Source organism: Bidens hawaiensis, unplaced genomic scaffold (assembly GCF_021521415.1).
Source record: "Bidens hawaiensis isolate Kalapana, Puna unplaced genomic scaffold, B.hawaiensis_p1.1 tig00002735_1, whole genome shotgun sequence".
Classification (NCBI taxonomy): Eukaryota; Viridiplantae; Streptophyta; class Magnoliopsida; order Asterales; family Asteraceae; genus Bidens; species Bidens hawaiensis.
This window is the reverse complement of record NW_027491147.1, coordinates 2,042,798-2,058,643: the sequence shown is the minus strand read 5'-3', so window position 1 is coordinate 2,058,643 and position 15,846 is coordinate 2,042,798. Positions and strand designations below refer to the sequence as shown.

General features: G+C 40.4%; 2 protein-coding genes across 2 annotated transcripts in view; both read right to left on the bottom strand.

The window, feature by feature from the left end:
* LOC143620949 (putative alpha,alpha-trehalose-phosphate synthase [UDP-forming] 7) overlaps positions 1 to 15,846 on the bottom strand; it is a 178,346-nt gene that overhangs the window by 142,369 nt on the left and 20,131 nt on the right. The gene's annotated exons all lie outside the window — the stretch shown is intronic.
* Positions 13,890 to 14,789, bottom strand: LOC143620920 (uncharacterized). Its single transcript, XM_077092490.1, has 2 exons — positions 14,422 to 14,789; positions 13,890 to 14,226 (listed from the first exon to the last, which is right to left on the bottom strand). The coding sequence occupies exons 1-2, from the start codon at positions 14,787 to 14,789 to the stop codon at positions 13,890 to 13,892; spliced, it is 705 nt and encodes a 234-aa protein (XP_076948605.1).

Sequence of the window (15,846 nt, the reverse complement as noted above, 5' to 3'; positions counted from 1 at the left end):
ATGAATGTTGTGTTTATTTTATATGAAAGTACTTCAACTTAAAAATAATGAATAAAGTTGAAGATATATAGTAGAATAAGAAAAATAATTAATTCGCAGGACAACTCATGTGCTCTGCAAATATGTAACATCAGTAAAGAGTAAAGACCCTACGTTGACATGGTTAATTGTTCTTATATTGGTTTCAAAGTTGGTGTTACATACATGGGTCCTAGCCAAGATTGCCATAAGATATGGGCTAATAGTTGAAATAAATTAAGTGGAGGGATCAATCTTGACAAGTGGTAAGAGTAAAGAAATCTTTTATAAGAAAGGTTGTTGGAGATGCAGAAATTTCTAAGGAACTTAAACACAACACTGAAATAGGTTTTGGGTCGGAAGGTCAGTTAAAGTAATCAGAATATTTGTATTACTGTGATTGTAATTGTTACAATAAGAGAGTATATATAAAATACAATATTACACTCTAGACCCTCTAATATAATATAATAATAAACAATGTCTAATATTCCCCCGCAAGCTAAGGCCGGGGAGCTATCCTTAGCTTGGATCGTAAGAAGAGAAATCGCTTAGAGGGTAGAGGCTTTGTAAACACGTCTGCAATCTGATCGTCTGTAGAGATGAACTTCACTGAGAGTTTTCCTTGAGCAACTAGTTCTCGAACAAAATAAAAGTCCACTTCAATATGTTTAGTACGCGCATGGAAGATTGGATTTGCTGACAAGTACGTTGCGCCAAGGTTATTGCACCACAATGTGGGGGGTGATCTGACCGGTACATGTAGCTAACACAAAAGTGCTTGTAACCATGTTAGTTCAAGAACTGTATCAGCTAAAGCTTTATACTCTGATTCTGTGGATGACCTAGAGACAGTCTTTTGTTTATGCGCAGCCCAAGATACAAGGTTCGATCCAAGATATATAGCATGTCCCCTGGTGGATCGACAGTCATCTGAACATCCAGCCCAGTTAGCATCAGAGAAGGCACTCAAAGTATTGTAAGTGGCATCTGTGTAAGCATGGAGAACCGAGGACGATTGTTGTTTGATGAGAAGACCATGTGTGGTAGTACCCTTCAGGTAGTGCAAGATGCCCATAACAGCGGACCATTGATTTTCTGTTGGTGAGTGCATGAATTGGCAGACCTTATTGACCGCATAGGTAATGTCGGGACGAGAAAGTGTTACATACTTGACGTGAGGTCAAAGACCCACTCAAAAATAAACCGAATACAACTAATTAGATAGCGGTAAGCGGGTATCGAACAAGGGGAGTAGTGCGCAATGTGTGTTAGCTTTAGTAGTTTTTGTTTGTTATTTTCGGGTTTACGCTGGTTGTGTTAGTGTGGAGGTACCTACAGGTGTATGCATACTATAAGCTCTAACAGGTCATCACCACTAGTTATTGATCCCGAGATTGATAGAACACTTCGGAGAAACCGAGTCCTACTTAGGGAGAACAAGCTTCTTGGTTCTCTAACTGCATCAAACAACATGGATTCACCAGTTCCCACTTCGGGTCAAACAATCCCAACTACACCTCCACCAAATCCACCTCCACCGATCACTACTAATATATCTACAGCATCAAGTGAACTCCAACCACCACCCACAACCGAACCCATAGCTGCTCAATTCACCTACGCAACATCATCCACATTGCCACCTATTACCAACCTTTTTCCTACATTTGGTGCATCATCATCTCAACAACATCAACAACCACCCTTTCAACAATCACAATCAAGCTACCAATATCAACCCCAACCTTTTATGCAACATTCAAGAACACAAGGTGACGGATACGGATATGGGTTTGACAGTGAATTCGAGGGGTATGAAGTAGAAGGTTACTACATGGGAGGTGATGAAAGCAAAAGGGTAAATTCGGGAAATTTTGGTTATGGTCAATGGCATCAACCGGAACCATTGCAAGAGCTTAATCGACAACAACCACCGTCGGTTGTCAAACAACAAGCTCAAACACCAGTTCAACAACAAGCTCAACAACAACCACCGGTTGTTGTTAATCAAGTTCAACCGCCACCGATTATTCAACAACCGTAAGGGCAACCTCAAGATCAACAATTCCAACCGCAAATGCCCCAACCACAGTTTCAACAACAATTTGCGCAACCAAGGCCCGTTTATAGGAAAATGGGTCAACCAAGAGTACCAATGGGGGTACCAAGAAGGCATGCAAGAGATATGGTAAGGAGGATTGAAGCACATTTCCGACCGGTGATTACTAATAATCCGTCTCCGGTGGTTATTCCACACAATTAACAAGGGAGGACATTCGAGGTGAGAAAAAATTCACTTCAAAGTCTCCCGAAATATAAGGGTCTAGCAACAGAGGAACCTTACTTTCACTTAGAAGCATATGACTCTATTTGCAACACGATTGGAGGTCAAGGTTTTACATCGGATGAAGTTAAATTGATCTTGTTTCAGTTTTCGTTGGAAGACAAGGCAAAGAGATGGTTCTACACTTTGCCTTCCGCATCCATCTATACTTGGGCCGAGATGCAACAAAGATTCTTGGAAGAATTCTACACGGCCCAAAAGACCAATGATGCAAGAAGGAGTTTAAGAACCTTCCAACAAAAATCGGGGGAAATGTTTCATTGAAGCATTCGAGAGGTTTAACATGCTATCATCAATAAACAGAGGTGCACAAATCGGTTTTTTTGAAAAAACCGGTTCGGTTATTAACCGGACCGGTTTTTTTTATCCAGAAAAAAACCGGTTCGGTTAATAACCGGACCGGTTATTAACCGGTTTTTATTGCTGAAAACTCAAACCGGCCAAACCGGTTTGGACCGGTTTAAAAACCGGTTAGAACCGGTTATTAAACCGGTTTTTTATAACCGGTTTTTAATAACCGGTCTAACCGGTTAACCGGTTTTTTTTTTTTTTTTTTTTTTTTTTTTTTTTTTTTTTTTTCTTTAGGGTTTAGGGTTTAGGGTTTCGTTGTTAGCATTCTTTGCTTGGAAGATTAAAAACACATAACTTTCATTTATAGCTTTTACATTAAAAATACAAACATTAAATCGTTATCGCATATTCGTAACTCAAAAATACAAACATTAAAGAATGCTTAGACACGATTACATTAACAAGTTGATGTTTGTTACTCATTTTCTTCGCTACCCGATCCCGAGCTATTCCTTAGGTAATCGTCGTACGCGGCTTCTTCATCGGTCATTGGTTGAATGTGTCCTTGATTGACCTCGTCTTCATACAAGGCCGCCTCATAGTCCATTTCCCCCTCGAGTGAGCGTTGATGTTGTGCCCTGTCTAAAGAGTCCAAGTAATCCTTGTAGCAAATCGACATCTCTACAGCTGCTGGAGTGAGTCGAGTCCTCCTAATCGATATAACCCTGCCAGAAACAGAAAAAGCAGACTCCGAAGCTACCGTGGAAGCTTGGACCGTTAGTAAATCTTTGGCCATGGCGGCGAGGATCGGAAACTCATCCTCCTTACCTCTCCACCAAGCCAGCAAATCAAGACTTCTAAATTCATCCGGAGTCATGTGTTTCACAAAGTTGGTACCACCATACCTTCCAAGTTCACTGCTTGGGGTGTTTACCCTTTGACGTTTACCGGCGTCTTCCCAAATCATGTAGTACATCCCCATTTCAAGGTCGGTTTGGGATTGGGATTGGGCAACAGCTCTTAACGAGTCATGAATTTGGGAAGACGACCCGTGTTTTGTAAGGTAAACATCATACATGTTTGCCAATGTGGTGTTGAAATCATTCTTTAAAGTTTGGCTATAATAGGGGTTTTGATCGTCGTTTAACCCTAGCTCATCACAAATTTTTTCTATTAAAGCTTCAACACCACCAACATTGATGCAAGGGTTTAACGCAGCCGCACAGGTCAAAACAGCGGGTAGTTGTTGAAAATATTTTATAAATTTTTCTTTCATTTTTGCACCCATATCAAAATAAGGTGCACCCCTACAATGAATTTCAGTCAACTTTGTGCACATGACAGCAATTTTTGGTAAAGCAATGGGGCTTGTTGGATAGTAAACCCCGGATAAACTAGTTGTGCAAGATTTAAAAATTTGAAGAACCTCCGTAACGATCTCAATCAATAACCAGTTTCTAGGATCGTACGGTGCACATTTACCCCTACTTGACATTATTTGATGAAACGCAACTAGTGATTCTTTTTGTTGGATGGCTTTCTCAAACATATCACAAGTCGAGTTCCATCTTGTTGGACAATCCCAATTGGGCCCCAACCATTGACAATTAGCTTCATCACAAAATTTTTTGTATCTTGAAAATGTTTTATTGTTGCTAAAAACATCTCGTAACATTCTTTTAAAATTGTTTCTTTGCGTTTCGATCACGTTTAACCCATCTTGCACGGCCAAGTTGATAATATGTGCAATGCATCGGCTATGAAAAAACGCTCCATCACAAATAGGTTTATACTTTAATTTTAAATGGCCAACCGCGGCCGTATTGTTGGACGCGTTATCAAACGATATTGAAAAGATTTTATCTTCAATCTTGTATTGTCGAATGACTTTATCCAAGAGTTTAAAAATATTTCTACCCGTGTGCGGGTAATCAAACAATTGAAACGCAACGGTTCGTTTCATCATTTGCCACGACCGGGGGTCAACCCAATGAGCCGTCACACAAATGTATGAGTCGGGCGAACCATTAGGTACCGACCACACATCCGTTGTTAAGTTCACACCAGTTTGTAAGTTTGAAAAGTATGAAATTAGTTCGGATTTAGCGTTTTTCCATGCTTTAAGCATATCTCTTCTAAGGGTCGAACGACTTACGTGTTGGTAGCGTGGTTGAACATACTTTTGCATCATCTCCGTGAATTGAGGGTTGTCGAAGTGGTTGAAAGGAAGTGATTGTTGAATCACAAAGTTGCCAAACTGTTGACGTACCGCTTCAAGGTCGTACGTAAACACCGTTCCTTGATTCGTCATCTCCGGCTGCGAACTACTTCCGGATTCGTCCTTCAAGACCTTGCAAGAGGGCCTTTCTACATGAACTCTTAAACTGGAGTTTGCTTCTTTGTTATAAAACTTCAAACAATGTTTGCATCTAGCTTTTTGGGTTCCGTTAGACATTTCGCATAGGTCGAAATGTTGCCAAATATCTTGGTTTCGTTTCGTGGGGATGACCCGAACGACGGTTTCTCCCGTGTTCGAGGCACCCATGTTGACCGATGAAGCAGCACTTTGGGAGGCCATGATAATCGACTACGAATTAAGAGTGGTATACTCGAGTATGAAATAAACGACTACGAAAGAAGAGCGTTTGGAGTTATAATCGCGTATGAAATAAACGTTTAGAGCTTTTGGAGTTGTATAATCAAGTGTGATCTAACCAATACCCAACCTAAACTATATATAGATGTTTGTGGGGGTAAAAAAACCAAAAAAAACGGCTAAAAAAACGGGCAAAAAAAAAAAAAAACGGCTATAAAGCCGTTTGGTAACGTTCGAAAACCGGTTTAACCGGTTAACCGGTTATTAAAAAACCGGTTAACCGGTTTTTTTATAACGGCTATAAACCGGTTATTTTAAAAACCGGTTAACCGGTTTTTTAATAACCGGTTATTAAAAAAAACCGGTTTTTTTTATAACCGGTTATAAAACCGGTTTTGGCTCCAAAAAGTATAACCGATACGTAAACCGGTTACGTAAACCGGTCAAACCGGTTTTTAAAAAAACCGGTTTTTAAAAAACCGGTTTTCCGGTTAACCGCCCAAACCGGTTCCGTAACCGGTTTTTTTGAACACCTCTAGTCCTAGCCAAGATTGCCATAAGATATGGGCTAATAGTTGAAATAAATTAAGTGGAGGGATCAATCTTGACAAGTGGTAAGAGTAAAGAAATCTTTTATAAGAAAGGTTGTTGGAGATGCAGAAATTTCTAAGGAACTTAAACACAACACTGAAATAGGTTTTGGGTCGGAAGGTCAGTTAAAGTAATCAGAATATTTGTATTACTGTGATTGTAATTGTTACAATAAGAGAGTATATATAAAATACAATATTACACTCTAGACCCTCTAATATAATATAATAATAAACAATGTCTAATATTCCCCCGCAAGCTAAGGCCGGGGAGCTATCCTTAGCTTGGATCGTAAGAAGAGAAATCGCTTAGAGGGTAGAGGCTTTGTAAACACGTCTGCAATCTGATCGTCTGTAGAGATGAACTTCACTGAGAGTTTTCCTTGAGCAACTAGTTCTCGAACAAAATAAAAGTCCACTTCAATATGTTTAGTACGCGCATGGAAGATTGGATTTGCTGACAAGTACGTTGCGCCAAGGTTATTGCACCACAATGTGGGGGGTGATCTGACCGGTACATGTAGCTAACACAAAAGTGCTTGTAACCATGTTAGTTCAAGAACTGTATCAGCTAAAGCTTTATACTCTGATTCTGTGGATGACCTAGAGACAGTCTTTTGTTTATGCGCAGCCCAAGATACAAGGTTCGATCCAAGATATATAGCATGTCCCCTGGTGGATCGACAGTCATCTGAACATCCAGCCCAGTTAGCATCAGAGAAGGCACTCAAAGTATTGTAAGTGGCATCTGTGTAAGCATGGAGAACCGAGGACGATTGTTGTTTGATGAGAAGACCATGTGTGGTAGTACCCTTCAGGTAGTGCAAGATGCCCATAACAGCGGACCATTGATTTTCTGTTGGTGAGTGCATGAATTGGCAGACCTTATTGACCGCATAGGTAATGTCGGGACGAGAAAGTGTTACATACTTGACGTGAGGTCAAAGACCCACTCAAAAATAAACCGAATACAACTAATTAGATAGCGGTAAGCGGGTATCGAACAAGGGGAGTAGTGCGCAATGTGTGTTAGCTTTAGTAGTTTTTGTTTGTTATTTTCGGGTTTACGCTGGTTGTGTTAGTGTGGAGGTACCTACAGGTGTATGCATACTATAAGCTCTAACAGGTCATCACCACTAGTTATTGATCCCGAGATTGATAGAACACTTCGGAGAAACCGAGTCCTACTTAGGGAGAACAAGCTTCTTGGTTCTCTAACTGCATCAAACAACATGGATTCACCAGTTCCCACTTCGGGTCAAACAATCCCAACTACACCTCCACCAAATCCACCTCCACCGATCACTACTAATATATCTACAGCATCAAGTGAACTCCAACCACCACCCACAACCGAACCCATAGCTGCTCAATTCACCTACGCAACATCATCCACATTGCCACCTATTACCAACCTTTTTCCTACATTTGGTGCATCATCATCTCAACAACATCAACAACCACCCTTTCAACAATCACAATCAAGCTACCAATATCAACCCCAACCTTTTATGCAACATTCAAGAACACAAGGTGACGGATACGGATATGGGTTTGACAGTGAATTCGAGGGGTATGAAGTAGAAGGTTACTACATGGGAGGTGATGAAAGCAAAAGGGTAAATTCGGGAAATTTTGGTTATGGTCAATGGCATCAACCGGAACCATTGCAAGAGCTTAATCGACAACAACCACCGTCGGTTGTCAAACAACAAGCTCAAACACCAGTTCAACAACAAGCTCAACAACAACCACCGGTTGTTGTTAATCAAGTTCAACCGCCACCGATTATTCAACAACCGTAAGGGCAACCTCAAGATCAACAATTCCAACCGCAAATGCCCCAACCACAGTTTCAACAACAATTTGCGCAACCAAGGCCCGTTTATAGGAAAATGGGTCAACCAAGAGTACCAATGGGGGTACCAAGAAGGCATGCAAGAGATATGGTAAGGAGGATTGAAGCACATTTCCGACCGGTGATTACTAATAATCCGTCTCCGGTGGTTATTCCACACAATTAACAAGGGAGGACATTCGAGGTGAGAAAAAATTCACTTCAAAGTCTCCCGAAATATAAGGGTCTAGCAACAGAGGAACCTTACTTTCACTTAGAAGCATATGACTCTATTTGCAACACGATTGGAGGTCAAGGTTTTACATCGGATGAAGTTAAATTGATCTTGTTTCAGTTTTCGTTGGAAGACAAGGCAAAGAGATGGTTCTACACTTTGCCTTCCGCATCCATCTATACTTGGGCCGAGATGCAACAAAGATTCTTGGAAGAATTCTACACGGCCCAAAAGACCAATGATGCAAGAAGGAGTTTAAGAACCTTCCAACAAAAATCGGGGGAAATGTTTCATTGAAGCATTCGAGAGGTTTAACATGATGATTAAAAATTGTCCTCATCATGGTATTGCTTTATGGGAATTGTTGAATGCGTTTCATGAGGGTTTGAGTATGGAGGATGAACGGGATTTGCGGTCAATCACTAATGGTACATTTGGTACCAATTATGAACAAGATGATTGGGCGTATTTGGAACAAATGGCGATTACATCGAAGAGAAAAGCCCAAACCGGACGAAGAGCAAGACTGGCGATTGGTAGACCGCAAGTGCAAGCCATGGAAGAAGGAAATGTACAAACCACTAATCAGGTAATTGATGTTTGTACAAATTTTAACGAGTTGGGTCATGCTTCGGAGGTGTGTGTGGTAGGTCAAGCACCGATGGAAGAGGTGAATTCACTTCAAGGGGGAGGTGGTAGGAATTACAACATGAATTCAAACACCTACCACCCCGGGTTAAGGAATCACCCAAATTTTCGATATGAAAACCCGACCACTCAATCTAACCCGAATTTTCAAGGAAACTATGTTCCTCGCCAACAATATAATAATCAAGGTAATTTTCATGGCGGGAATAATCAAGGGTTTCAAGGTCAAGGGGTTGGTGGTCAAAGTGGGTCAACGGGTCAAAGTTCAACAAGTGGAAATGAAGTCATGGACATGTTGAAGATGATGCAACAAGACATGTAAAGGAGAAATCAACTCAATGAAGCTCGAATGCAAAAGGATGAAGTCTGAGACAAATCCATCCAATCATTGACCACTCAAATGGGTCAACTTGCAACCGATGTGGCGAATTTGAAGAAAAACAGCTCGAGTTTAAAGAAGGGGAACAACGTGCATATCAATGCGGTAAGTCTTTTACGTAATTTTGAAATTTCTAGTGTTCAAAGTGATCCAACACCACAGTTTGTTGAGAGGGTGGTGGAAGATATTAGTGATGAGATTGAAAATGTGGGGAATTATGAAACAGTTTTTCAAAATAACTCTGAATTACAACCGAATGTAACATCTTTTTGTGAAAATTGTTCTTGTGATAAATGTTTAAATGACAAATTAACCAAAATAAGGGATGAGAGGGTTGATAATAATATTATCCCGAGTAAACTTCAAGACCCAGGAGTGCCCCTTTTATCAATCCAAATTGGTGAATTTAAAACTGATCGGGCACTGCTAGATCTTGGAGCTTGTGTTAGTATCATGCCCGATAGTTTATATGATCAGTATGAGTTTGGTCCGCTACAGAAAGTAAACACCACCGTGGTATTAGCGGATCAAACCATACACTTCCCCGAGGCATGATATATAATGTGATGGTACATGTGGAGGATTTCTGTTACCTAGTTGACTTTGCAGTGCTTGATTATGCTAAACATGTAACTAACACGCAACCCGCAGTCATATTGGGTAGACCCTTCCTTGCCAATTCACTTTCAGTGATTGATTGTGCTAAAGGGACATTGAGAATTAAATTTGGGAATCATGATAAACGTTTATTATTATTTGAAAATACTACTGACACTCTTGTTGACAACGAAAGCCTGAAGGCAGATTTATTTAACAAGTGTGTATCCTTAAGCAAGGATCACACGAAAGTGGAGTGTTTTGTGCTTGACAGGTTAGTTGAGAAGAAAGAAGTTGAGCATCAACAGAGTGAGAATGTGGCAGAAAAAGGAGGCCGACTAAGGAAGACGAAAGTGAGATATCCACCTAACCTAAATGATCCAGGGTGGAGGATGAGGATGTTCGGGCCTGACCCTGGTTTGCCGGAAGACTGGCAACAATTGCTTGAAAAGGAGCGTGCTTATAACGAGAAAGCTACACGGGAGTGGGCCAGTCACCCACCTTGAATGTTATAAAAGTTTCAAAAAGGCGGTAATTATACATTTTGTATATTTTAATTTTTATTTTGCATTATAATTTCTAGTTTGTTTGTTATTAGTGGTAATTTAAGCTACCATCTTAGCAAAAACCAAGTGTGGGGAAATTCTTATGGATTTCTCTTCGACACTGTGTTGGGAACAACCCGGGTTTTTCATGGAAGGAAGTGGAGTTTTACTTAGTAGTGTCTTTGTTTTTATTTCCTCATCCCCACACTTGGGACAAAATTTGACGTGGGGTCGAAGACTCACTCAAAAATAAACCGAATACAACTAATTAGATAGCGGTAAGCGGGTTTCGAACCCAGGGAGTTTTTGGAAAATGTGTTACTAAGTAGTTATGCAATTTATCTATATTAAACTAAGTTGCAGAAAATAAATTCAATGATTTGGTTGGTTGATTTGATTAACAAAAATAACTAAAAACAATTTCACAAGTTTTAACTGAATTAATAAAAGAATGCTCTCTCCCGATTTCAGGTTTCCAATGTTGATAATGTTAACGTTTACTTTTGGGATGAACTACATATACATAGTTCGTGAGAGTGCGTTTGATTGTGATAAAAGAGGACTAATTACTTGGATTGTAAAAACGCAAGGTTGTCACTCGATAATCAGTTTTATATAGTTAACCATAATTCTCTTCTAATAAATCTCGATTGCCTATGGCACCAAGAACTGATAATCAAGAACACGAATTTACACTATACTAACAATTACTAATCAAACTCACAATCACCATAGCAATACAATCATATGATCAAACTACTATCCCACAAATAATATAAACAGTCAACAATTATTCAATAGAAAACCTACAATTCAGGAGAGAACACAAAGGATTTTAGCCACACATACTTGGATTCATCATCACATCAATTAGGGTTTGCATATGAATCAAAATAGAGTCTTTAATGATTACCACACTCAAAATAATGTTCTTGCACTCCAAAAATCGCCTCTGGGTCGCTCTAGGATGAAAAGATATGATAAGAATATCAAAAGCCGTCCAAAATACAAGTAAATAAGGGCAGTTACGATTCCAGCGTCGCGCCCACCGTAAGCTACGGTGGCCACCGTAGCTTACAGTGGCTTCCAAAAAGCCTACGGTGGCTTTAAAAAGCCATACGGTGTCATTTTCTTCAGATCCCACCGTAGCTTACGGTGGCTTCACCGTAAGCTACGGTGGCCTTTAACAAGGCCTTCTTGTTTTCGTCATAACTTTCTCGTTCCAAGTCCGTTTTCTTCACCGTTTTCACCCACGTTCTCATAATTACATCCTCTATATTCTCTTACCTGCAATTATATGAGTAACCATAGTCAACTAATTCAACAAGATAAACCCATTAAACACATGATTATTATTGTTCTTAAACCACTTAAGGGTTGTCCCATGGACCACCCGTCAATACTGAAGAGCACAAACAATTTGTCTATATTTTACCGGGTTCTCAAATAGGGGGCTGTCACCCAAGGCCAAGTTGGCAGTTGTGGTAATAGGTGAGTCTGCCAGTTGCGCATTGGATAAGTTTGCACGCTGTAATAGTTCCAAAATGTATTTTTGTTGTGACATGTTGATGTCCGAGCCTTGGTGAATGATCTCAATTCCCAAAAAATAGGAGAGTCGGCCCATGTCCTGGACCACAAAGGACCGGCTAAGATTGTGAACCATGTGATCAATTGCTTGTGGGTTGTGTCCTGTCAAAATAATATCATCAACGTAGACAAGTAGATACAAGAGACTACCCCTGGAAGAGTAAATGAACCGGGAAGGATCCGTCTTGGAACCTTGAAAACCGAGCCCTAGAAGAGCTGTAGATAACCGTTGAAACCAAGCTCGAGGGGCCTGTTTTAATCCATATAGAGACTTATGCAATAGACAGACGTGATTAGGTCTTTGTGGGTCAACAAAGCCTGGTGGTTGTTGTAAATACACCGTCTCTTTTAATTCACCATGTAAAAATGCATTATGAACATCAAGTTGTCGTAGTTGCCATTTTTGTGCAACCACTAAAGAAAGGACCACACGAATGGTAGTAGATTTGAAAACCGGGCTAAAAGTCTCCTGATAGTCAATGCCCGGTTGTTGTCGAAAACCTTTTGCGACTAAACGAGCTTTATGACGTGTAATAGCTCCCGTCTGGCCCCGTTTGAGTTTGTAACCCACTTACAATCAACAATATTAGAGCCCGGAGTACGAGGAACCAAAGACCACGTACCGTTTCTTATCAACGCTGAGTATTCTTCAGCCATGGGTTGGCGCCATTTAGGATGTGTGTTAGCAACGGTAAAGGAGGCAGGTTCGGTATCAGGATTAAGGGTGGTAGAGAGAAAAGAGGTTGCATTAAAAGGCTTTGTAGTTTTCGGGTTTTGGCGGAGATTCGATGGGCGTTGACGGGGTGGAGGCGGGGCTGTAGGGGCTGGTTTATTAGTGGTAGATGGAGTGGGTGTTGTAGAAGATGTAAGGGCTGGTTGAGCTGTGGGGATTGGTTGGGTTGTGGGGGCTGGTTGAGTCGTTGGGTCGGTTTCAAGTATGTTGGTGAGCGGAGATGGTGTGGCTGATGTAGAGACCATAGGAGCTGTGGGATTGGTGTCGGTGGTGGAGGGCTTGACGGTTTTCGCTTTGCGACTGTAAGTATGGATAAGAGGTGGGTAGGAGGTGGGGATGGGGGTGGGGGAGGGGGTGATGGAGATGTTGTAGGTGGAATGGTAGGATAGGAAGAGACATGCATTTCTGGAGGTTGGGATGGGGATAATAGGCTGGATTGTTTGGTGAACGGGAAGTGTTGTTCATTAAAACGAACATGGCGTGCAACATAGACGCGTTCGGTTTGTGGATCGAAGCATCGATAACCATGATGAGCAAGACTATATAACCTAAAAAGACACACGGGGTAGACCGAAAATCCATTTTGTGTTTGTTGTATGGACGGAGATATGGGAAACATTGAGAGCCAAAAACTCGTAGAAAAGTGTAGTCGAGTGGATGGTGAAAGATGTGTTCAAATGGGGATTTGGATGAATTTGTACGAGAGGGCATACGGTTTATTAGGTAGACTGCTGTGTCGAAAGCAAAATTCCAAAAACGTTTTGGGACATGTGATTGGGCTAATAAGGTAAGACCTGTTTCGACAACTTGTCGATGTCGACGTTCCATAATGCCGTTTTGTTCACTGGTATGTGGACACGAAAGACGGTGTGTGATACCTAGGGTAGTAAGAAAGGTAGATAAGCTTCTGAATTCCCCACCCAGTCACTTTGAACGGACTTAAGCTTAGTGTTAAATTGTCTTTCAACCATAGTGATAAACTGTTTGAAGATTCCAAAAACATCAAACTTACGTTTGAATGGAAAAATCCACATAAACTTAGAAAAATGGTCTACACACAACAAAAAATAATTATGGCCCTCAAAGGACGTAATGGGGGCGGGGCCCAAACATCACAAAAGATAAGATCTAAAACACGTGAACTCTTAAAATTAGATGGCAATAAATGTAATTTAGAAGACTTTCCGACATAACATGAATCACAAACATTACGAAAAACATTGTTTTGTAAAGGTAAATGATAAAAAGATAACATTGACTTCAAAAGCTGTGGATGAGGATGTCCCAGTCTTTGATGCCAAGTTGACGAGGAGGCACGAATCGCATAGAATGAAACTTTAGGCACGGGTTGTAACTGCGGGAGCTTCAGGGAGTACAAACCGCCATTACTTGGACCCGTGAGGAGGGTAGTGTGTGTAAACTTGTCCTTCACAGCAAAAAAGGTAGCATGAAATTCAAAATAAACGTTATTATCAAGGCAAATACGTCAGACAGAAAGGAGATTTTGTTTTATTTCGGTGACATGAAGTATGTTATTAAGGTCAAAGGTTTTAGCGGGTGAGGAAAATCGAGTGGAGCCAATATGCAAAATGGGGAGGCCCTTACCGTTGCCAACATGAAGACTATCATCACCATGGTAGGTTTCAGAGTTATCGATGCTGGAGAGATCCACAGCAACATGGTTATTTGAGCCGGTGTCCGGGAGCCAATTATTGAAAGCTCGTGAGCGATGATCTGCATAGTTGGCAGACGGTTGTTGTCTTGAGCGTAAAGTGGCAGGATCACGATTGGGGCATTTAAACGGTATATGACCTATGCCACACCTGTTACATGTGCCATATACAGTATTTTGATTAGACGCCCAACTAAACTGATTTCGATTACCTCCCGTGTTGTTGCGGTTGTTAGAGTTGCCACGTCTGCAACCTTTTCCTTGTCGATTGTTTTGGTTACGGTTTATGTTCTGATTTGTGTAGTATGCTTGTGACGACTGAGATGAAGGAGGTTGTAGCTATAACTCTAGCTGGGCAGCCAATTGTTGGACTGCGTGAATTGCATCAGCCTGGGACACTAAGCTGGACGAACCTGCGTTGGCCGGAGCAGCAGGTTTGCGGGCTGCTATAAATGCTTGTGTTGGTGAGATATGAACCGCTGTTTTGTTGATCATGTAATCGTGGTCTGCTAGTAGTCCATGTATTTCTATAAAGGCAGATGAAAATTGGCGACCGAGAATGGTTGACTTAAAACCGTTGTACTCTTCTCTAAGACCTGAGAGAACTAGCATTACCAGATCTTTCTCCTTCATTGGCTCGCCAATATTTGCGAGTGCATCAGAATATTCTTGAGCCCTGGTCAGGTACGCAGAAGAGGTTTCATCAGCTTTCATCTCTAGTTTAGAAGCTGAGTTCTTAGGGTGTATTCCTTAGAGGCTGTGTGAGGAGCATAAACACGCTCAAGAGATAACCAAAGATCACGTGAAGTATGTCCTTGAACGTGCTAGAACGACGCCTCAGAGATGGTAGAGGTAATTAACATTCGTACATGGGCATCATTCGAAACCCATGTTATGAAATTAGGGTTGGGTTGAGACGCAGGTGGGGTTGTTTCTTTACTAGAGACTATCCCAACAGCTTCAATAGTTTCTGGTGGACTTGGTATTGTGCCATCCACATAACCGAAAAGGTTATTAGTGACCAGAAAATGTTGTATCATCGCCTTCCAGTAACCATAATTGGTTGGTGATAGAGTGAACCCAAACTTATGGGAATTATGAGAAGTTTTCTCAACTGTAGTAATTGCAGCAAGAAGAGCCACTGTTTAGCTGGAAGAAACTGCTGTAGCAAAGATGCTGGTGGAAAAAAAATCTGTTGATGGCTTATTTTTTTTTTTTTTAGGGTTAGGAGAGGATGGTGGCTGAGAGTGGCTCTGATACCAAGTTAAACTTGGTAATCAGAATATTTGTATTATTGTGATTGTAGTTGTTACAATAAGAGAGTATATATAAAATACAATATTACACTCTAAACCCTCTAATATAATATAATAATAAACAATGTCTAATAGTTAACAAGGTCTATTTATTAAATATGTCAACCTAATATGTCAACCTAAACATGATCTTATAAATATTGAGTTAAATCCAACATGTCTTAGTTTAATAAATGGGATAGCTTCTTAACCCTTTTAAGGATTATAAAAGGTTAATATTTAATTTTTTTAAAGATGAAGTTTGAAATTTGAAATTATATAGTTTGATTTTTTTCCCTCACTATTAACTTGTGAAACTATTCTCTTTTAAAATCTTTCATTTATTATTCATTCAACCAATTTTATTATATTGATTTTAATCTCGAACTAAATATATAAGCTCAAAATTGTAAATTGGAATGAGAAATCGATAAATAAAAACATTCAAACGAACAACGATAAAAAAATTATTTGAG